The 24,667-nt window shown below is 38.9% G+C and overlaps 1 protein-coding gene across 2 annotated transcripts; it reads right to left on the bottom strand.

Annotated features, from left to right (window-relative positions):
- Positions 1 to 1,872: 1,872 nt before the first annotated feature.
- On the bottom strand, positions 1,873 to 24,599 carry Membrin (golgi SNAP receptor complex member 2). Of its 2 annotated transcripts, none has more exons than XM_071599434.1 (7): positions 24,391 to 24,599; positions 24,014 to 24,193; positions 19,634 to 20,353; positions 19,439 to 19,544; positions 19,200 to 19,361; positions 18,667 to 18,926; positions 1,873 to 2,674 (listed from the first exon to the last, which is right to left on the bottom strand). In XM_071599434.1, the coding sequence occupies exons 3-6, from the start codon at positions 19,768 to 19,770 to the stop codon at positions 18,681 to 18,683; spliced, it is 651 nt and encodes a 216-aa protein (XP_071455535.1). In that variant the 5' UTR covers positions 19,771 to 20,353; positions 24,014 to 24,193; positions 24,391 to 24,599; the 3' UTR covers positions 1,873 to 2,674; positions 18,667 to 18,680. The 2 variants fall into 2 exon arrangements, with proteins under 2 accessions (XP_071455535.1, XP_071455536.1); XM_071599435.1 differs by having other exon boundaries at positions 24,432 to 24,599.
- Between the last annotated feature and the right edge of the window lie 68 nt (positions 24,600 to 24,667).

Here is a 24,667-nt window from a genome sequence, read left to right as displayed (position 1 = left end):
ATGTTCCCATTATTCTTCAATAGTAACCAGCTCCCTGTTCTTACCCATAAATTACTCTGCAGCTTTCTTATTGTTCTGGTTAATGTTTCCAAATTCCATTTCTTCAACCATTATCTATTTTTGTCACTTGAATGAGATGCGGCAATTCATTATTACTAAATTAAGAACTGAATCCACATTAACTCATGGTGAACTGTCAGTATTAATCATATTCTTCCTAAATCATGGACTAGCTATAACCTTGGACTAACTATACCTATAATAGCCAATACCTTCCTGAATCCCTGGGCATTTTCCATGTGTACCTCCAGCTTTTAGTGTCTGAACCATTTGTTCATTATGATTAACTCTTGTACTCTGCAGAACTTTATTCCTTTCTCATAGTAGTCAACCCTTGATCCTAAACCATAGTCCCCCAACTCACTATCAAATGTTTCCTTCCAGGAACACCCGAGATTATGTCCTTAAACTGATCCCATAGCCTATTGACTTCATCCTCCATATGACTGTTTGGTAGCATGTATACCTGAATGATAACCAAGTTAATTGGTTAAATTTTTACTTCTGCAAATCATATTCTATCAATCACCTAATTTACATTTCTTCCTGACATTTTATTCAATATTATTGTCGCTGGTTCTATTCCCCTCCACCGAAGAGCCCACGTAAAGACCTCTATCCATCTGAATATAGGACTATCATTCCAGTAATTCCCACTATCCTTCCATCTCACCTCACACAACTTTAAAATATATTTCCTCTCACCACCCATTGCATTATATTTTCTTATTTCCCAGTCTTCAACATTGTCCTAACATTCTACACCCCTATTTAGCTGGTTTGCTGCTCTTTTGTATCTTATTCACCGCTACTGAAGTCAGTTTCACTTTGCAAGGATTTCGTGAGATGATGACCCAACTCCAAAGGTGAACCTACCTGGAGTTATTACCATTTCTCCAACCAGCACAGCTCATCCGAACATACAAGCCCCACTGCCATGTCAAGTTCCACTAGTGTCTAAGAAAACCCTATCAGCAATATAAAATTGCAATAATTGCAACTAATTTCAACTTACTAATTCATACATGTTAACTTCATTCCCTGTGATGTCCTGCAGTCATTCAGCAATTATTCTTGGCCTGCCTCGTGAAGATTGCCTTCCTGTTGAAGGAGCATTTCATCCCATCCTTTTCTCTCTATACCTTCCCTTCCTTTGACCCTTCCTCAAGTGCATTTTATCCCCCACTACCCTCACCTTCCACCACAACATATCTTTATCCTGGTGACTGCCCGCTACCTCATGCCACCCGGCCACAGTGGAAGTAGCTCTGACATCCAGCCGGTTCTGAAAGTGCCATTAATGAAAGTATTCTCCAGGGAACATTCAATACCCGTGAATCACCATTCTCCTGTTTAATCCTCACCCATCCCTAAATCCAACTTATCATATATCTACACTTCAACATCATTTACAATTAAAAACACTTCCCAAAGAAAAAACACAAAATAATATTGCTAATACCTAACAATACTAATTTCTGCATGCTAAAAATACAGCTGATAAAATTGAGCATATAAAAAAATCAAACAATGAATGACAATTTTATGATAATACAGGGGTTGCGACCTAAAGTAACAATACTGTTCTCCGTAAGTTTGCTAATTGGAATGTAATTTAAATTTTATATCAGAGTCTAATTTCACACAATGAATTGCTTGCATATTATGCATTTATATTTAAATGAAAACATAAAACTTAAATCATGAAAGGTTCAAATTTTTTATTTTGACCTTGGTGACCATATGAGATTTAATTAATTTATTTTGTGTTGGGTTTTAAGGTGTTGGAATAAGTCCTCTTGAAGACCATCGTAAAAATAATGACAAATATAATTGATAATATCAGTCTTTAACATTTACAATAAAATTGCTCCATTCATCAACAACGTGCTCATTAACAAACAGCATCTTTCTAGCACAGAATCAAGAAAGGGGGATGCATTGAAAAAGCTAACAAAATGTGGTAAAACATTCACCAAATACAAACATTAAATTTTTTGGTGGCATAAATTTTATGGAAAATCAATGTTGTCACACAAACAAATAGTTCACAAAAATATTAAGATCCCACTGCAAATATTAGAAGGAAATAGGTACAAACACCACAAATCCAGCAACTAGACATTAGATATGTTTCACCAACAAAGCATTGATGTGCGAGAACTAAAATAGCTCAAGAAATTTAATGAAAATTCAACATATATTAAATCAAAAGTTAATAACCTACTTGGCAATAAACTTCATAGCAGAAACCCCAATCATGATAATTTTTCAACATTTTTTTCTTGGAATTTCAAAATTATCGCCAATGAATGATTTATTTACAGCTATGCAATTTCATTAAATATAAAAAGAATGGAAGTATGGTTCAGCATTTTCCATAAATTGATACACAGATTATACCTTACATGCATATTTCCTTCAATTACTGAAGCATAAATCACACAGGGTATACTGGTGCACAACAATCTAATTTCCCAAGAATAAGATTGGATGTTAACTGGAGCAACAATTGGAAGCTATGCATCAAATATTGGAATGGTTTCAGTATTCCACAAATCCCAATTTGCAGTTGCAAAAGTGTTATCAGCTGAAGGGCAACCTCTCCTTGCACCTGTTGAATAGAAGAGTAAATATCAAACAATGCTTTGTACAAGAAATAATACAATGTACAAATAAAAAAATACAATGAGTGTGTGTGTATTCTAGTACAAGAAATCTGAGGAATTGCAGTCCTTTGGCTGGTAGTGAGTCTTTGAAAAATAAGTGCTTTCGTAACCTTCTTGGTGTTCCCAAAAAATCTTAGTAAACTTTACATGCTTAGAGGGTATTTATTGTGACTTTCTTCTACTTTACTACATGATCCTAAGCAGTGTTCCCACATTTGGTGTCAATTTTTATTATGAACATTGGAGAATGTTACCCCCTTCTTTTGTTTATGTGGTGACCTGATGATTGGACTGTAAATCAAAACACCATTCATGCTCTCATATATTTTTTCGATCATCTGAACATTTTTATATAAATAACATGCACATTATCAATGGCAACATATGGTAATTTGATCATTTTAGTCCAAAACACTTCTGAGATTGGTAAACTGTAACACCCGCTATAGTTTTTACCCGCCAACTTTAATGTTTAGCATAGCTTTCCTCTTTCTAGAAAACAGCATTACATTTATATATTTGATTTTTTCTCAACCCTTACCTATCGCACCGACTTTTAAATGCATTCATAAATGCTTGCAACCTCTTCACTGACTAACTAAAGCTTGGTCATCAGCAAAGCTAACTGATTTTAGGAATTTCCCAGAGTCCTATCTCCAGTTCTTCCCATGCCTCTTTAGAAATGTCCTCCAAACATATGTTGAACAGCACAGGTGATAATTGACACCATCTTACTCTGTTTCCTAAAACTTCCCATTTGGACTCTCCATCCCCCACTCCCACTTGAGCAGTTTCAGACATGTAAATGTTGCAGTACATGTTTCAGACTGAGACAATGTGACACATGCTGAAGTTGTGGATTTATGGAAGGCCATACAATTGGGGAAAAGTGCAGTTGGAAACGTGTAGTTTGAATCGAAGAAATTCATCAATGAGATGTCAGCAAACAGCTAGCGCTGCCTTAGCATCCTGAATCATGCGGTTTAGAGGACCTTTTGAGACTTTAGTGCCACGGCCATTTTCAATTAGTTGGTCAAGTTTCGGTTTAGCTGCTTTTGGCTACTTCTTTTTCCTAAGTCAATAATTACTCTTCTTCCCACATTTTCCTCAACCTTAAAGTAGTTCTGTGGGAATGTTGTCTACCCTAAAAGCCTTATTTGATTTCAAATTCCCTAATGCCCTTTCTATATTGCTATCAAGTAAGCCTCGACCTAAGCTACACTCATCTTTGTCATACTCTCAACGTCTAGCCTAGCTGGCCTAAGTTATTTACGATACAGTTCTTCCATATATTCCTTCCATCTCTTTTGGGCCTTTTCTGGTTCAAAGAGTATTTTTCTTAACTTATCTCTATGTCAACAAACATTTTCCCTTCTTACTTCCCGATGGAGTTTCTAAGTACTTCTTCCTTTGTATTCATCCAACGTCTTCTTTTGTTCTGTTTGTAACCTGCCTCAAGATGTTCATTTGACTCTTCACACTTCCTTCTATCTAACTCATGTTTATATATTTCCATTTCCTTCTTTTGCCTATCATTCTAACCATCTTCTCCAAAATCTAAGGTTTCCTTTTCCTATAGTTACTTTTGCAGCTTTTGATATCCCTTTTATGATACTTTCCCATTTTTTTCCTATAGTATCCAGCTACTTATCCTCACTTATGATTTTCTCAACGCCTTGCTGATACTCCTTTCTTGACACCCCAGTTAATGTTTCCGCATTCCATTTCTCAACCCGCTTTGGTACTCCACGGATTGGACAATTGGCAAGTGTTATGGAGAGAAAAGGAATAGGTTTGTTGGATGGATTGAAGGGAGGTATAAAATATGAGGAATTGAAAAAGGATTTATTTTAAAGTAGGATATGAGGATGCATAGTGAAGCGATTCAAAAATGTAGCAGTGGTTAGTCAGTGTCTTCATTCAAAACCTACCCAAAACAGTGGACTAACATTGATAATATCCTAAAAAATATATTTTTTATCATTAAATGAGCTCATTCTAATTTTAAAATAATAAGATGATGTAATACATATAAGATGATGTAATACATCGAAACTTGAACATACTATTAACTCATCTAGAGGAAAATTGCTACCATATTTTCTTTATCATAAGAAATATAGTATTTGTTATAGGTCAGATGATGGCATAAAATGATAAATGTTAGTAGCAATCATTAAATAGACCTTGAGGCATCAGTTGAGAAAATTTACCAAATGGGCATTAGGAACAACTTATCGACATATGCAGATATCCACACAGCAATAATTAGCATTCTAAAATTCTTTAGGTATATACACTAACTAATTTTTACTAATAACTCCTAGGTCTTTTATATTTGTTAATCATGCCATAGGATAATTGCATGGTCTATATTCATAATGCTGAGGACTCCTTTTCTGGCTGAATGTTACAGGGTAGTATTTTTTAAATTTACAGTTAGATAGTCATACTCATACCAAGTCTATAAATGAAGTTTTGCAGAGTTAGGTGATCATCAATTGATTGAACTGCTCAAAACATTTTTGAATCATCAGCATTCCAAAGAAAAGGAATGGGGTCTAATGCCATTATTATATCATCTATAAATAAGTTTAATAATAGTGGACCCAGATGGGATCTTTGAGGAATGCCCAATGATGGATAGAAAAATATACTTTTATTTTTTTTATTTATGCATTAATTTTTACTACAACTTCTCTGTTGGTCAAATAACTTTCCAAGAGTATCAAAAGCCTTATTGAAGTCATTATATATGAAATCTTGCTTGTGAGCTCTTTTCCATACCTTCTACAAGATACTCTTAAAAAACCAAAAGATTAGTGAGTGGTGATCTTCCTCTAGTGAAACCACCCTGCTCGAGGATAGATATACTATTAAAGATAGGAGTAAGCTTATCTACAACCAATGATTCTAAGATTTTTGCTATTTTTGAGAGCTTGGCAATCGGATGATAGATAGTCATGTTATTTCCTTTACCCTGCCTAGGTATTGGTACTATGTATGTGGACTTAAGTGTGCCAGCAAATATTCCAGGTGTGAGGGATTTATTAGAAGTACATACAAAGGATAGAGTAAAGGCTCCAGACACATGTCAGGACCACAGCCCTTTTGGAAGTCAACAAGACGAGTACTATCATTTTTTACATACAAAGATGAGAAATACTTTGCAAAAAGGTTTGTTATGTCATCATATGAACAAGCAGAAAGATCATTAAAAAACATTACATTGGGTACGCTGTCTTCCTCACACTGCTGACAAGATTCCAAAAATGTTTTGTATTATGTTGGATAGCTAACTCGAGATGTGATATGCATCTGTTTAACATTCCTTCCAAATTAGCACATTCTGACCTTAGCTGAGAAAATTTAGCATAATCAGATTGAAATAATTAAGCTTTTATAAATTAATAATTTGCATAATTAGTACTGTAATTTCTTACAACAATTAAAATTTTCAGTTCAAAGCTAAACTATCTTAGAAAATTACTAGTTTTTACAAGTTTAATTGAAGTAAACAACTGGATGCCCTGATGTAGAATATCATAAATACAATTAGACGCCTCATTTGTATCTAGACTGATGAGTTCATGGCACCAGTAAATATTCAACAAGTAATTTATCAGAGCAAAAAATCACATCTCTAAAAGTCATATTTGCACAACATAAAATCAATTAGCTGAATTGCATGATGCAGTTGAAGGGAAACATTTATGGCAGGATAATGGGGATCATCAAATAGTAGGGGACTGTTATCCTGGGAAGTAGAAGTGAAGTCTAAATTTATAAAAATTAGGTCTAATAATCATCCATTATAATTATACTTGCTGAAATTACAAGCAGCACATAAAGTCTATCAGTACGAGCAGGACCGAGCAGAGAGGAGATTAAACATGATGACTGCTCTGCAGAGTTAAGTGAATCCCAGGAAAAAAACTAGAGGTATATTAAAAATTACCCATTATTAAAACTTCCAAATAATTATCTGAGTCATTGACATAATTAATTGTCACTCAGTAAGGACGATATACATCTGTTGAGGAGTATGGAGGCAAGTAAACCATGCCAATCAATATTTTTGATCATGAAGTTATAATAGAATCAAAATAGGATTCAAGATTGAGACCATTCCACTATATTGCACAGATATTTAGATTTCACTGCAATCAGGACTCCTCCAACATTGCATTTTGAGATAGTAAAAACACTTTAGTTATTCAATTTTAGCTGACGTATCTGTAATTTCCGGAAATTGTTCCTTCAGATGTGGCATTACTTTTTCTTTCGTTGTGTCTACATTTAAGTTCTAGACATGTAGATTCAATTGTCTAGGGACCCCTGAAAGACAGATTTTCTTTTCTGAGGAGCCCATCCCTGGATGAGGACGTCTGCATCTACTCAGTGTAGATGAAGGTGAGTTCCTTATTTTCGATGTCAGGAACACTATCGTCTGCATTTTCTCTAGTTTCGACAGCTGAAGTCTCGGCAATCTTTTGGATATCAGGAACAAGGCAGAGATTATCTGAGATATCAGGTCTGTAGCCTCATCTGCGTACTTTGAGTTCCAAGTAACTGGTCGTTCATAATCCATTGCAGTAGGTGAAGATTTCTTAGTTGTTAGGGGAGAATTTTTAGTACATTTTTACTGGGTTTTGTGACAAGTTTCACTTGGTCGGCAAATGAAAAAACTTGTTTTGAATTCACTGGCATAGAAATTCTGGCTGATTTTAAAACACTCACCTCACACTCAAGAAATTCAATGTCGCCCAACATATTTGAGATTTTCAAAGTCGAGCACCATCAAGAAAAACACTTCCAAAATAAGTCCTGGCATTCAAGTAGTGCTTTTTGAGATAGATCATTAAGACCTGAACATTTATAATGAATCCATTATTGAAATAGAAAGAAAGACTCGTACTTTTCCACAGATTTTATTATACGGCACGACGCGTTTCACCGACTTGCGGCATCATCAGGTACAAATTTGCAAAACAGACAGAGCAAGCATATATACCCTCAGGACAGAGTGGGGGCGGGGAGGGTTGGAAGGATTTGAGGGGGGTGGGGGCTCGCAGGTGCGTTGATGGATTGTTTTGACCATTTCCAGGCTAATTTCTCGGAGAGGAGTGGGGAGGGGTATGGGAATAATTGCTCATTACAAAGTGTCGTGTTGGGGTTCACCAAGTGCCTTCTAATCTCTAATTGCTCGAGAGCGTCCATTTTTAATCCTTTTGGGAGTGTGTGTAATATCTCTGGGACAAAGTCACTGCTGTGGTTGAATTCTAGTAAATGCTTGGCGAAGAGAGAGTTGTTATTCTGATTTTTGTGACACCTAGCGTGTTCCTTGACTCGTAACTTGATATTCCTGCTGGTCTGACCGACATAAACGCTGTTGCAATCCTCGCATTTCAGTTTATAAATGCCTGATTTGAGAAGGCTATCCTGGGTGTCTTTTCCATTGGCTAGAAGTTTGGAGAGGGTTATGGGTGGGTAGAAGGCTGCTTTGAGTGAGGTGGGTAGGCAGTTGGAAATCCTATATGAAAGATCTCCCAGAAACGGGATCGAGCACCACTTTAAATCTTTAGATACTGCGGGCTGAGATACGAAAATGCTTTTTATGGCCATTGCTTTTTGTTTTTTCCGTAGTAATGTGTCAACTAGTTTGGGGTTGAAACCATTGTTGGTAGCTACATTAGTGATATTCACGAGTTCAATTTTGAAGTTTTTGGGGGAAAGGGGGATGTGTAGGAGGCGGTGGATCATGGAGTGGAGGGCTGCGTGTTTGTGAGAAAAGTGGTGTGCGGAATCATTAGAAATTATATGGTCTGTATATGTGGGTTTCCTATAAATTGCAAATTCGTGTCTATTATCCCTAATTGTGATTGTCAAGTCGAGGAAGTTGATGGTGCCGTTGACGTCTTTTTCCATGGAGAAGGAGATATTCCGATGAAGAGTGTTTAGGAAATTAAGGAAGGAGTCTAACTGTCGGTTGGTTCCGGTCCATAGGCATAGTATATCGTCCACGTAACGAAACCAATAGCCCACGTTTTTGTTATGCTGATTGTCAGCATTAAAAAGATGTTCTTCTACAGAATTGAGGAAGACTTCAGCTAGGAAGGGGGACAGTGGGGAACCCATAGCTAACCCATCCGTTTGGCTGTAAAGGGTGTGGTTGAAACTAAAATAATTCTGGTTAACTGTCATTTTGATGAGGGGGACCAATTCGTCTGAGATATTTTGGGCAATGGTGGAATCCTTGAGTAGTTCTTCCACCCTAAGCAAAGTTTCCGATATTGGTACGCAAGTAAATAAATTGCTAATGTCGAAGGAGACTAGCCTCGCTTTTTCCGGGACATCAATATCTTTCAATTTTTGGGCTAGCTCTATAGAGTTTTTAACTCCATATTTAGGTTTAAAACCTGTGAGATCTCGGAGCAAAACGTCTAATTTTCGTGCCAGAAGGTGTGAAGGGGCGGACACAGCTGAGATGACAGGCCGAATAGGTATGGCTTTTTTGTGTAATTTGGGGAGTCCGTACAACCTGGGGGCGGAGGGGTTCATTTGGATTAAACTAAATTTTTCCCTAGCATTTAAAAACTTACACTTGAACACGGCACGTTTCACTTCACTTTGGAAACTCGCGGTTGGGTCTTTGGATAACGGAGTAATAGGATTGTTGTTGATGAACTCAAGGCACTTTTCCACATACACTCGTTTATCCAACACTACGACACTAGATCCCTTGTCAGCTTTCTGGATGATGAGGTCTTCCTTGCCAATAGTCTTCTTCAGGCGTCGGAGGGTGGACGTATGTTGCTGAAGGCTGGAAAAGCGGGTTGTTGTTGGCACTGCTTCCTTCAATGAGGACATGATGATTTCAGCAACTTGGTGTTTGGTAGCCAGAGATTGGTTCCGAAGGGCAACCTCGCAATCTGCGGCTAGATTTTTAATGTCGGCTTCGGAAACTTTCTTAGAGGGAGCAAACTTCAACCCTTTCTTTAAGATATTACTCTCCTCCTCAGTGAACGTATGATGACTAAGGTCGACAACTCTTGCGGCCGGAACAAATTTCGATACTGTGCGGGGACTGTTTTCTTTAGTAGTGCACTGGTAATTTTGAGGTGGACTATTAATAAGGTTACTCAGTTTTTTCCCCTGGGTTACATATTTGCGAGAAGAGATTTTACTCACTAGTTCTTTTACACCATCCACAAATGTAATCCATTCCGCAAAATGTAACTTAGAGCAAAGTTCTACGTGCAGACAGAACAAATAATGTGCAAAGGAATCCCTTCTTGCATACCACAGTTTCAGTTCCTCCCTTAACCACTGGATTTTTGCCTTGCGTATCGCTCTGATGGCCGTTGTGGACGACGAAGTGGCACGAACCTGGACGTACGCTGGGAACACTCCGTTTTTGAGGAGTGTTCCCATGATCCACCGCCTCCTACACATCCCCCTTTCCCCCAAAAACTTCAAAATTGAACTCGTGAATATCACTAATGTAGCTACCAACAATGGTTTCAACCCCAAACTAGTTGACACATTACTACGGAAAAAACAAAAAGCAATGGCCATAAAAAGCATTTTCGTATCTCAGCCCGCAGTATCTAAAGATTTAAAGTGGTGCTCGATCCCGTTTCTGGGAGATCTTTCATATAGGATTTCCAACTGCCTACCCACCTCACTCAAAGCAGCCTTCTACCCACCCATAACCCTCTCCAAACTTCTAGCCAATGGAAAAGACACCCAGGATAGCCTTCTCAAATCAGGCATTTATAAACTGAAATGCGAGGATTGCAACAGCGTTTATGTCGGTCAGACCAGCAGGAATATCAAGTTACGAGTCAAGGAACACGCTAGGTGTCACAAAAATCAGAATAACAACTCTCTCTTCGCCAAGCATTTACTAGAATTCAACCACAGCAGTGACTTTGTCCCAGAGATATTACACACACTCCCAAAAGGATTAAAAATGGACGCTCTCGAGCAATTAGAGATTAGAAGGCACTTGGTGAACCCCAACACGACACTTTGTAATGAGCAATTATTCCCATACCCCTCCCCACTCCTCTCCGAGAAATTAGCCTGGAAATGGTCAAAACAATCCATCAACGCACCTGCGAGCCCCCACCCCCCTCAAATCCTTCCAACCCTCCCCGCCCCCACTCTGTCCTGAGGGTATATATGCTTGCTCTGTCTGTTTTGCAAATTTGTACCTGATGATGCCGCAAGTCAGTGAAACGCGTCGTGCCGTATAATAAAATCTGTGGAAAAGTACGAGTCTTTCTTTCTATTTCAATAATGGATATCAATTACTTCCACGAAGTGAAGCCTGAAACAATAGAATATATTTATAATGAAAGTTAAGTGAGCAAAGATCGCATGAGATAAAGTTACCCTTCAGATCTATAGGAGTTTTACATAAGCTACATGGAGGCATGGTATAATTAGCCATCTTGTAAAAAAAACAAAGTTATTTCCTCTTATCAATCCTTCACCTTACCTCCTAAAATGCCACCACATCCATTCCATACCTCAGTACCTTCTCAGCAACCTCTGCCAGTTTTCGCACACACAATTATAAGTACAGTTTTATTGTACCACCTTGGTTTCAATACCTGGTACATTATTTTCAAACTCTAAAAGTGGTTATGAATTCCAATTTTATTATAAAAGGAGGCAAAGGTCAGCGAGGGTACTGGGAAGATCACTGTCATGTGGGGTGTGTGAAGGAAAAAATGGGAAGCATATGAGGTATGTCCAAAAAGTATCCGACCTGTGTTTTTTATTCTGAGGGTGTTGCGCACCACGAATTTGCTCCAACGATTCAGAGTAATGCGAAGCACGAGCTGAAGGCCATTCCAAAATCTGCATTTGAGGACTGCTATAAGATGTGGAAGCATCGCTGGGAGCGTGTGGTTCAATCAAATGGAGACTACTTCAAAGGATGCCATGGCTGGGATGACGACGATTAGCACCAATGCAGAGATATGAATGCCGGTCATATAGCTTCCGGACACACCTCGTATGTGAGACATTGCGAATCCTTCAACAAACACTTTGTTTTATTTCAACTATGATTTACAAAGTGCTGAATCTTTTATTCAATTATAGAAGATTTCTACAAAGTAATGACTAAAATGTATGATATGTAGTTGATAATATATATTGAGATAAGTATGTGAAATCCAACATATACATTCAATCTGGAATGTCTTTTGAATAAAAAAATTGCTCAAAAATCATAACAAATAATTATTTAAATTTGCCTATTCATAATATTATTAAAACCAATAATTACATTGACATTAGTGAGCGTTTACAAATATTGAATAAATATAAAGAATCATTCGTTGATATTTTATAACATTAGTCAAAATGAGCAAGCTTGGGAGCTTTTAGCCACAGGATTGCCTCACAAGGTGCTTCAAATGTTGACACTTTTGTCTAAATGAAAAATACTGGGAAAGTAAATGTAATGAACAAAAAAATGCAAAATTCACTGTGAAACAAGTAAAAAGAATAATATTTATCCATGTATTATCTATATCAGCAACCTATGGTGTGACTCGGAAGGTGAAGGTGACATACATGGATGGTCTGAAAAGTTTCCGACCTAACAAAGATACCAGACACTTTTTCTGATATTTTTGAGGTCAGAAACTTTTCAGACCACCCTTGTATATTAAATCTGAAAGAAATGTGTAATCATGTAATTTAGCTGGGGAGCAATACTTTCCCATGTCCTCCTGTACCATTGCACACAAGAAAGGCTATATTCTGCTTTATTCATGCGTATCCAGAAATACCACCTTGGCTTGGCACGAGAAAAATATGACACTATATTTTTGCCTGAAACATTGATTTTCTTTGCAGGCAGTGATTACTACTAGTCTAACAGCTTAAGGTAGGTTTTAGATGGACTCAAACTTAACACCAACACATTTCTTAGCCTAGCCCAAGAAACAATATGACATCAGACACTACAATAAACCTTTCTTCATTTCCACGCATTTCTCACCATCATTCCATCAAGGATGCACACCCTTTTCCTCCCCTTCTTCATGTTCTTCCCTCTATGTCATAGCTTTCAAAATCCCATTCCCAATTCAAACGCTCTGAATCCACTTTTCTTGCCTCCTTTAGATATCTCTCAACAATTCCCTCTCTTTCCAACCATGCTTAGCACTTTACCACTTGTTTTCATACATTTCATCAGGCTCCAATCTATCCTTATCATCTTTCTTCAATGGCCATGTTTCCATGCAGTAAAAACCACGCTCCATAAAACATTTTTCACTAATATTTTCTTAACACCCTCACTCAGCATCCCTGAGATCAATTCTCTCCTCTTGATGAAATCTTCTTTGCCTAATGAGATCCTCCTTATGCCCATACCACTTCAAAGATAGTTGAACTATTTCTCCTTCACCAGTTTTTGCCCTCCAATTTTGATGTTTAAATTAGCCTACCTCCTCCTCAATAACCTGATAACTTTTGTTTTGATTACATACATAGTCATCACATGCCTATTGCCTTGACTTTCTAATGCGCTCAGAAATGACTGTAAACCCTTGACTGACTGATCAACTAAAGCTTGGTTCTCATGGCAGGAGTTAACACAGGTGGGGAATCCATAAAATTAGACTTGCACATGAGAGAAGTGATAATATTCTAAAACACCTCACTGATTACATTTTATTTTAAGTTGCCAAGGCAAATATTGTCACATCATTTTAAGTTAAATAAAAGCTAAAGATTATGACAAAAATGCCACCATCACTGAGGTTTTTCCCAAATACTGCCTCACAAGGTGCTTCAAGTGTTGAAACCACTTTTCCCTACATGTACCTTGAGTAATTCTGAGAAGTTAGTAAATCCACCCGGGGGAGGATCACTGGATAATAATTGAAACCTATTCACAGAGCTTTAGTTCTGACCCAAAATACAACTCATGATTTCATCAAAATTATCTCAACTAAATTTTCCTTCAGACCAGAATGGAGAAATATTTTCTCCATATACAAATGCTGAATACCAAAAGTGATGTGGAAGCAAATTAAACTGATTGTTTCAATTAACAATTTGTAGGACATATTGCACCGTTTCAACTTTTTATTTATATGATCCAGACATTACTGTATCCACAAGTTATTCATTTTCTTGATTCCCCCTGCCACATGCCCTTGCGGCGGCTTGCGGGGTATTATGTAGATTAAAGAGGGTAGCGTAAATTGGTGCAAAAATATTGCATTTCTCAGGTCCAACAAAAGTTAATCTTCATGCCTAAGCTAAGCTAAATGAAGGAATAGTCTCAGAATCAACTTCTACCAATGTTTATTCTTAAATGTATGATGATTATTTGGCAATTTCTTTGGGGGTAGTAGTAGTTTTAGGGGTTTGTAGGGTGCGTCGACAGCTATGGTCATTTTGCACCACTGTCATAACGTAAAACTTATGTTCCTTTTAAACTAGGAATAAGTAAACAAATAAATACGAATAAATATATAAATAAATAAAATAAACAACAAAAAAAAAAAAAAAAAAAAGGGAAAATGCTAAAATCAAAAGCATTAAAATTATGAGCTCCAAAGCTAAAGCTGCCCCATTAAACCGGTTGACCTTAAAAAACTTAAGACTCGGTTTATAGACCCAGAGTCATCCCCTAAAATATTTCTCAAGTCTCCCCTTATCTTCAACATGTCTCTGGCCCTTTGGTATGTTGTACATTCCGTCAGGATATGGTTTATCGTCAGGGGTTGGAGGCACTCATTGCAGCGGGGCTGTTCTTTTACCTCCGCAAAGAGGTACGAATGAGTGAGGGCAGAGTGTCCTATTCTCAGGCGCGTAATCATGACCTCTTCCCTCCGAATGCTCCGGATGGAAGAGGACCATGGGGAAACGACCGGTTTTATTGCCCTGAGTTTATTATTTTGCAGAGACTGCCAAGTCTCCTTCCACTGATGCAGGACCGAGTTCCGCAAGGCGGCCTTTACGTCCTCCATTGGAACAAAGGTGGAGTCGGTCTCGGGTTGTCGAAGGGCATCCTTCGCTGCCTGGTCAGCTTTTTCGTTGCCTCTTATGCCGACGTGACCAGGAGTCCATATAAAGGAGACCCTGTTCCCCTTTCTCTGAAGGGACAACAGAGTATAATGGATCTCCTGGACTATCGGGTGCACAGGTGCAAAGACCGATAAAGATTTTAGGGCGCTCAACGAGTCGGTGCAGATGAGGAAAGAGCCATTACTTTCTTTTATTTCTCCTAGGGTCGTCCTTATGGCTGACAGCTCGGCTGTGAAAATGCTGCAAGAAGTGTGCAGTTTTTTCCTCACGACTCCATGGTAGTGGGACACGACCGCATAGGCACATGCAGATTCTGACTTTGACCCGTCGGTGTAGACTGGGACGAAGTCAGAAAGTGAGCTGAGGACGGCACTAAAGAGCTGCTGGTATTCGGAATCGGTCGTTTTGGCTTTGCGGCGTGCACAGGCAATGAGTTTAATATCCGGCATTGGTGTTAACCAAGGCGGATACTTAGCATAGGAGACGGGGCATATTTGAGGAAATGTAAAATTTACCTCATTAATAAAATCATTAAAACGAACGGCAAAGGGCCTAGTTGCCCTTCTCCGCCTGTTAAATAAGTCTAAAAACCGTTGGTTAAAAACTATGTTAAAACAAGGGTGGATTGTCTCTGACAAAATTTTACAGGCATAGTTGCCCATTAAAATCATCCTGCGGGTTTCCAACGGAGGCTCCCCTGCGTCTGCAAGTAAGCTTGGGACTGGGCTTGTTCTAAATGCCCCGGTGGCCAACCGTATCCCAGCATTGTGGACACATGTGAGTGGTCTCAAGTAAGACTCTCGTGCTGAGGAATACACTATGGAACCATAGTCCAGTTTGGATCGCACCAAGCCTCTGTACAATAAAAGCATGCTGGTGCGGTCTGCTCCCCAAGTGGAGTGAGTTAAAAACTTTAAAACGTTGAGGGTTTGGCGACACCTCTCGCGTAACACGCGGATATGCTCCCGCCAGTTCAGCTTTTGGTCCAGGATCATGCCGAGAAAGCGGACGGACTCCACAAATGGAAGAATCCTACCCAACAGGGTTAGGGTCGGGGTAACGTGGTAACCGCGAAGACGGTGAAAGTGCACGCATTTCGTTTTCTCCATGGAGAAACGAAATCCGTTCTTTCGCGACCACTCTCCCAGTTTGTTTAGAGTCACCTGGGCTTGCCTGGAAGCGTTTGGCAGTCGTGTCGACCGGCAAAATATGGCTAAGTCGTCCACATAGAGCGATGCCATCACCGGGGCATTGATGCATTCCACCACGTCGTTGATGGCGATGGCAAATAACGTCACGCTCAGTACTGAGCCCTGGGGTACCCCGTTCTCCTGTGTAAAAGATCGGGATAAGTGCTTCCCAGTCCTTACTTTAAAAAGGCGGTTAGTTAAAAAATTTCTGATAAATAGGGCCATGTTGCCTCTAAATCCCCACTTGTGGAGCGTGTTGAGGATTCTCCATCGCCACACACTATCATAGGCCTTCTCCAGGTCGAAAAAGACTGCTATGACGTGTTGACGGTGGAGAAAGGCTTCCTGGATGAAGTTCTCAGTGCGAACCAGATGGTCTGTCGTGGACCTGCCACGCCGAAAGCCGCACTGAGCGTCGGAGAGCAGGTGACGACTCTCCAAGCACCACATGAGACGTCGGTTTACCATCCGTTCCATCACCTTGCACAGGCAGCTGGTGAGAGATATGGGACGGTAGTTGTTCGGGTCATTTTTGTCCTTGCCCTGTTTTGGGATTGGTATCACGATGGACTCTCGCCAGGCATTTGGAAAACTGCCCTCGTTCCAAAGTTGGTTGAGGGTATTTAGGACCTCCCCAATCGCAGTTTCCGGAATGTTCCGGAGAAATGCGTTGTGGATTTCGTCCGCCCCTGGCGAGGTGTAATGGGAGTCTTCGATGGCGGATTTAAGCTCCCAGGACGTGAAAGGCTCATTGTAATATTCGCTTGTAGGACCTGCACCGAAATTGAGAGGGACACTCTCGCATCGCCTCTTCAGGTTCGCAAAGTCCGCGGCATAGCCCTCGTCACTGCTATTGGCCGCGAACTGACTGGCAAATATGTTGCTTATTTCGGCAGGTGAATTAACCACCCGGCCAGCAACAAGCAATGGCGAGATGACAAATGAGCCCTTGGACCCGGAGATTTTCTTCACTTTGTCCCATACCTGACCAAGCGGCGTGCGATGGTTGATGGTAGAGACGTATTCTATCCAGGAAGCCCTCTTGGCCTCCTTCACGGCCCTTCGAGCTCGCGCTCTCAGGCGGCGGTACGATGCCAGATTAGTTGCCGTGGGATATTTTCTAAAAATATTCAATGCTTTTTTCCTCGCCCGAATCGCCCGGTCGCATTCCCCGTTCCACCAAGGGACAGGAGCTCGATTAATATTCCCGGACGTACGAGGGATACTTTTGGTAGCTGCCACCAACAGCGTTGAACTTAGTTTATCGACGTTGTGCAACGCGTCGAAACTTGCGTCGTGTTTATATGTAAACGTACGCTTGAAAAGTGGCCAGTCCGCACGGTTAATACGCCACTTTTCCGGAGGTTTTGAAATGGTGGGCGAAGAGTCTTCTTTAACGAGTAGAAGAGGAAAATGGTCACTCCCACAGAGATCGTTGTGGGTGGACATTTTCAGCTTTGGGGCTAGACTTCTCGAGCATAGACAAAGATCTATTGCTGAGAATTCCCCATTGAAGCTGTTAAACCGGGTTTTTTCGCCGCTATTTAATAAAAACAGGTTAAAATCCTCAATAAAGTTGGATAAAATTCGACCTCTCCTATTGCTTTGGGTTTCTGGCCCTCCCCAGAGAGGATCATGGGCATTAAAATCTCCCATCAAAATGAACGGCTGAGGAAGCTGGTGGACAAGGGCTTCAAGGTTCAGGCGGGTCACCGGTGCACCCTCTGGCAGATACACGTTGCATAACGTCATCCTCTCAGGGGTGTGCACCGTGACAGCGACGGCCTGGAATGGAGAGTTCAGTTGGACTCGCGAGGTGTAAAGGGCCTCACGGGCCGCAACTGCTACTCCCCCTTGGGCTCGTTGGCCACTTAGGTCATCCATTCTAAAAACAGTGAACCCCTTCAGAATACCCTTATCTTCAGCCTTAAAATGGGTCTCTTGGAGACAAATACAAGAGGGTTTAAAATCTTGGATTAAAATGGCCAGCTCCTCCTTGTGCCGATAAAAGCCATTGCAGTTCCACTGCAGAATACACTGTCTAGGCCAAGATATCTCACCCTTTCCCTCCCAAATAATTATCATAAGTCAGCGGTTCTCAGCAATATACCTGTACATGGGGTAAGACTTAGGAGAGTGGGAGCAGAAATTGCTTCCTCTCATCCCTCTATGCCACATGCCCACTTTATATTATTTTACTGCGGAGGTTAGATGTATTCGAAAAAAATAATAATCCTCAAAGATTTTTGGGGAAATGTTTTTAAATTAATTCATTACATTTTGTATATTAAAACGTAGATGCTAAAACACACACAAGACATATGGCAAGCACAATTTGAATTTTTGAATTCCTTGATACCATTTTGGATAGAGGCTTCATAAAAATGCTGTTTAAGTGCTTTTAATCTTTCAATTACAAAATTGTATCTGGGGTGAATACCACCGAAAATGGGGCAAAATCTGATGGGTGAGGAAAGGGCTAATCGTCACCCTATTAATGGTTATTCCGCATTATTAGGGTAGACTTTTGGCAGTGTAATATCAGAATAATGATTTCTATCGTTAGAAGAGTAGTATGTCAAAATATTTCCAGAAAAATAAAACATTCCCGGATTACCTCGGGCAGAGTATATTAGAGTGAGGGAAATTATATGAAAAAATTACAGCCACAACAAACGTACCTTCAATATTTCATTTATCGTAGATACACCAGACACAGGACTATTATGGCAAGTGTTATAACCATTCCACCAATAAGAACAAATTTATCCTGAGCAGCCCTTCTGTCGATAAGTCTCATTGTTGCATCAGACAGTCCAAGCACATTCACCAAATCCAACATTCGTTTCTGGGTCCCCTTCAATCGGGTACGCTGGTCCCGTAAGCCATCAAGTATTCCAGATCCTGAACGAAGCATGTCATCCATACCACGATTGGCGTTCTTTCAAGATAAAATTAAAATTGACGTTATTGCTGGGATACTATTAAGATTTTCCAAAGGAAGTATTTTATATGGTAAAAATTGGAAAATAGTTGAAAATGAACTGCTTAAACGGAGATCTGTAGCAATGGTAATGCAGGAATGACATTAACTCAACATGAATATCCTCGAAATGCATCCAATTACATAAAAATTTACGTTTCAAGTAGTTATAACTACTTCAAATATAAATTCTACGTGTTTATTAAACAAAAAGCTAAAAATTTCAATCACCTGTAAAGACATATTATGTTGTAGTGAGTGATCAATCTGGATACTGGTTTCTTTATCTTTCGTTGTTATATCACGTTCCCATCGACGACTCATCAGTTCCTCCCGTTCTCTCATTTCCCTTTCTCTCTCGTGCAATCTACTTTGGAAAACACGTAGCGCTGCCTAAAACAGAAAACATAAAAATCAATCTAGAATTTACACCTTGGTGAAACTCACTATACACATTTTAGGTAAAATACCTTCATATGCTGATTGTCATATTTCAAATTGTCCACCTTGAGTTTTGTGGCCTGTCTTCTTGTTAACGGCAATTTATACGGCCAATTATCTAACTTTTCACAGTTCCTACATTAAAGAAAGTGATAAAATGTTTGACCGTAGTTAAGCAAAGAAGTAATTATTCAATACCAAAAACATATTCGCAATAAATTTACCTGTCGATCTCCGATATTTTTGCTTGAATATCTACCAAAATTTCTTCAGTCTGTGTTCCGGTAGTTTTTTCCAACTTTTCAAAACACTGTTGTGTCTCCATAGAGAGCCTATTCGTCGCATGATATAACTGCTCCATTTTGTGTATCAACGTTCTCGACGTGATCAAATCTTTTTAGTATAAAGTCTTCACTTTTTAAATTAATTGTTTCTGAATATTTTGACACATATCACTGATTCGTTCATCACAATATCGATTAATTAACAATCCACATCCCCAGTACTGTGGCACAACTTACGCAAACTGTAGTGCAACTGGTAATCACGAAGTTTTCAACAAAACACGGGCGATAAAAAAGGAAAAACATCCCATTGGTCATTCTAACGCCATCCACAACCAATCATAACTAGTCAACACTGGAACCAGTTTAAGTCACTTCTTTGCGCTCACTTCCTCAAAATTTCCAGAATAAAGGAAATACTCGCAATTGAAAGGTCAAAGTTACCTACTTCATCTAAAACTTTTAAGTGAAAATAATAATGATAGAATAATAATACCTTTTGCTTAGTATTTGACGGAGAAATTAATGTCAGAGAAAGTAAGAGGTACGAATATCACACGGAACTGTTTCTCTCACCCTACTCCCTAAACGTCGATCCATTCCAGGCAATTAGGGGATATAATTACTGAGCCTGGAGAAACTGGAACGTTTTTTCGGTTGCTAGAATTTCATATGGAAGAAGAGTACAGGTTAAAGGGGATAGGCACTAGCGGCACAGCATTACTTGACCAAGTTCCTGGAAATCGTTTCATTTTTTAATGGGAAAAAACATTTTGAAATCTGACAACATGGATAGTATAAGGATGTGAAATCTCCCAAAAAAAGTTAACTCTTCGGACTCTAATAATTTATCTTCAAGCCTACTTGTGTGTTGTTTTACTTTCACAGTGTAGTCTTTGTTATAAATTTTAAGTGGATAAAATTGAGACAATCCAAAGAAAATCATTGAAGTTAATGATGCACATAAACGCCTATGACATAGAAAACAATAAATTATCCTACCCCAAACATTAGTTTAAACATTATTATGTTCAGCCACCAGAATATTTGGATTGTAAGAACATACTATGTAAAACTTTCAATGGTGAAGAATTCAGGAATTATGAAACCACATTGTAAGACTTTCTTTGCATTACCTACTGTAAATAATGATTGTGGTAGAAGGTTAAATATGGTAATTATTCCAAAATTACTGAACAACTATGCGCTCAAATGTAATGGATGTCTTACTTAAAGATAAAAAAATTCAGTTTGAAATGAGCAGTGAAAAAGATTTTACATAACCACATGACATATTCAATTAAATTATTAATCTGTACCTGTGTATCATTGTTTTACCATAATGTCTCTGACCTGCATTTAAATTCTATTGATTTTTATGTCTATGTTCGAAATATACATGTTCAAATATTTCACATTATCTGGCAATGAAGCTTTAGTTTGTTAGTCAGCCAAGGGGTTGCAAGCATTGCTGAGTGAATTGGAAATTCAGTGCGACAGGTATGGGATGAGAATCAATAGTAATAAAACAAAGGTTATGCGATTTTCTAGAAAGAAAAAGACTAAGCTAAACATTAAAATAGGAGGGCAAAAACTAGAGCAGGTAGAGCAGTTTACGTATCTCGGTAGTGTTTTGGACCAACACGGTCAAAGCAGTAGGGACGTAAGGAGAAGAATTGCGCTAGGCAAAGAGGCTTTCACAAGGAGGAGGGAGTTGATGACAGGTATGTTGAGTAAGGATGTCAAGAAAAGACTCGTAAAAACTTTGATATGGAGCATAGCTATGTACGGTGCGGAAACAGGGTCATTGAAGCAGGAGGATAGACGTAGATTGGAGGCTTTTGAAATGTGGGTTTGGAGAAGAATGGAGAAGGTGAAATGGACTGAGAAGAAAACAAACGAGGAAGTACTTGGTGTGGTGGGCGAAGAGAGGGGTTTGTTGGGAGAAATCCTATGGAGGCAGGAAAAGTGGATGAAGGGGGAATTGACCGGCAGTGGGATGTTCAAGACTGTGATAGAGGGGAGAATGTTAGGCAAACGAGGAAAGGGAAGGAACAGGATAGGGATGTTAGACAGGATGATGGGAGGAAGAAAGTACTCAGAGCTGAAGAGGGACGTGATGTAGAGTAGGATACTGGATTTTGTATTTTGTTAGGAATCACAAAATATTTATTTAGTAGCTGTGTCCATCCAAAAACCTACCTTTACCGGTAGATTACCTAATAATAATACATCTGCCAATGGCTGATTAAAAATTAATGTACATTGTATACTTTTCCAATAAAATAAAAAAAATAAGATTTACAAGGAACTTTGAGACCATGTTAAAATGCACTTTTCTGCATAAAATTCCTCATAGTAATTCACCCTAAATATATGTACTTTACTAATGGCATTTCATTATTTAGGTGACTTGCAGGGTATGATATCTATGAAGTACATAATCTAAAGTTTTGTAGGTGCTCACTACCTCTGAAGTTTCTGGGAGGTACACTGAACCTTTTCACCCGTACAATAGCATCCATTTTAGCACATTTAATCATACGAATGATTGATATTTTACCCTTTTTTCATCTCTACAGGTTTTACTTAAAAAACTGTTCTTACTGTAATGAGATCACTACTCGAGAGGAACATAGGAGCATTGAACACAATCAGGATGTATTTGCCTGTTTCGTAGATTTTGAAAAAGCGTTTAATAGAGTGAATAGGGAAAAGTAATGTGTATATTGCAGAAAATAGGAATAGATTGAATGGGCAGGATCTGATCTGCAACCTGTACATATCTCTGACTACTAAGGTGCAAGTGTGGAACAAAGAGTCTGGATGGGTAGGGTTAGAAAGAGGTGTACATAAGGCAGAGTGGCCCATTATTACTGGTGCTGTTCAACGTATATGTGGAGGAAATGATTGAAGAGGCATGGGAAGAACTAGAGGGAGGAATGAAAGTCAGGGAATCTGAAAAATCAGTGTGGTTTGCTGATGACCAAGCTCTAGTTTGTCAGTGAGCCATGGGGCTGCAAGCATTGCTGAATGAATTTGAAATTCAGTTTGATAGATATTGGATGAGAATCGATATAAGTAAAACAAAGGTTTTGCAGTTTTCCAGAAAGAGAAAGGCTAAGGTAAATGTAAAGGGCAAAAACTATATCAGGTGGAACAGTTTATATATCTTGGAAGTGTTTTGGACCAACACGGTCAAAGTAGTAGGGACGTAAGGAGAAGAATTTTGCTAGGCAAAGAGGCTTTCACAAGGAGGAAGGAGTTAATGACGGGGACGTTGAGTAAGGATGTTAAGAAAAGACAGGTAAAAACTTTGATACGGAGCGTAGCTATGTACAGTGCGGAAACGTGGTCATTGAAGCAGGAGGATAGGCGTAGACTGGAGGCTTTTGAAATGTGGGTGTGGAGAAGAATGGAGAAGGTGAAATGGACAGAGAAGAAAAAAAATGAGGAAGTACTTGGTATGGTGGGCGAGGAGAGGGGATTGTTGGGAAAATTTAAGGAGGCAGGAGAAATGGATGAAGGGGGTTTTGATCAGCAGAGGGATGTTGAAGACTGTAACAGAAGACAGAATGTTAAGGAAACAAGGAAGTGGTGGAAATAGGATAGGAATGTTGGATGGAATTAAGGGAGGAAAATTTTGTATGGAGATAAAGAGGGGCTTGTAGTAGAATGGAATTTTGGGATGAGTTTTGTTAGGAGAGTCCAGATAATTATTTGGTTGGTGCGTCCATTCCAAAAACTTACCATAACCAGTTTATTACCTAAATTAATATATAGCCCAGGGGTGGTGCACCATCTCTTCCTGTGAAGTTTCACAGGGAAAGGATCTGGAGCCCCTACTCTGATACAGGCTTCACACACCATTAGGCTTAGTATTGGGTGAATTTTCCCATCAAACCAACCTTCAAGTTTATAACTGTATTTATGGTTTTCTATACAAAAAATTGTTTTTTACACATTCCCAATGAGAATACATTAATGAATTCACACGAAGAAATTCCAAATGAGAGATGAAAAATTGATAGAAGTGGGAATTTTTTTTATCTCCGTCAATGATCCATAGTAGAAATAGGATAGAATGGAAGTATACAATTGCCCATGAATGGAGGAAAATTCTCTTAACTGAGCAAGGTACCACTTTTCTTTAAGAGGTTAAGAAATGTTTTAATGACTCAAGTTTTTCACACTATCTATATTAAGTATTCATGTGGAAATATGGTGAATTTTATAGTAGTCATATGGTGGATTTTTCCGGGGACATAGTATAAATTACAAATGGAAAATTGTTGGTTGAGGAGTAAATATGGCACTTACCATGTGGATATTCGTAATGTCCATGTAAAAGTGAGGTTGATCTTATGATCATCATCCCATTGATTCCTTCTAAAGTTCCCTTCAAATTTCCACATGAGTTCTATGTAGTTTCCTCTGCCGTATTCTCACTGGATTGCCCAAAGGTTGGGTGGTTAATGACTTATGAGGTACTGAAGACTACTGCTATTAATAGGGTGAATTGATATTAGCGTTAAATTTATCATATTACTACATACATAGCTACATGTATTTTCCATGGTGCCCTAACTTGCATCATGAAATGTTAGTTAAGGTTCAAATTAATATAAATGGTAGTCAAAATTGCAGTGAAGCTTAGTATAAAATTGGTATTAAAGAAGTTCAGAGCGTTCTCCGACCTTTTCTTCCTCTGTCACTGAGGGCCCTAATCTAACTTCACCTTCTGGATCCATTTCCTTTTTTTATTGTTTTATCTCTCCTCTCTTAACCCTTTTCTCTTTTCCTGGCTAGAAGTCTCCCCAGTGGATAATTTTCTTTTCAAGCTAAATGAGGAAATATCCATTGCTCTATAATGCATACACCTTCGATGTACAGACGGTTGAAGATCCTGGAAAAATACAGGAAGAGGGAACATACGAAAAATATAAAGATTTGGAGAATTTCTATTTACTATTT

Source organism: Hetaerina americana, unplaced genomic scaffold, assembly GCF_022747635.1.
Source record: "Hetaerina americana unplaced genomic scaffold, ioHetAmer1.1.p SCAF_11, whole genome shotgun sequence".
NCBI lineage: Eukaryota > Metazoa > Arthropoda > Insecta > Odonata > Calopterygidae > Hetaerina > Hetaerina americana.
The sequence above is the reverse complement of the archived record's forward strand: the minus strand, read 5'-3'. Positions and strand labels throughout refer to the sequence as shown.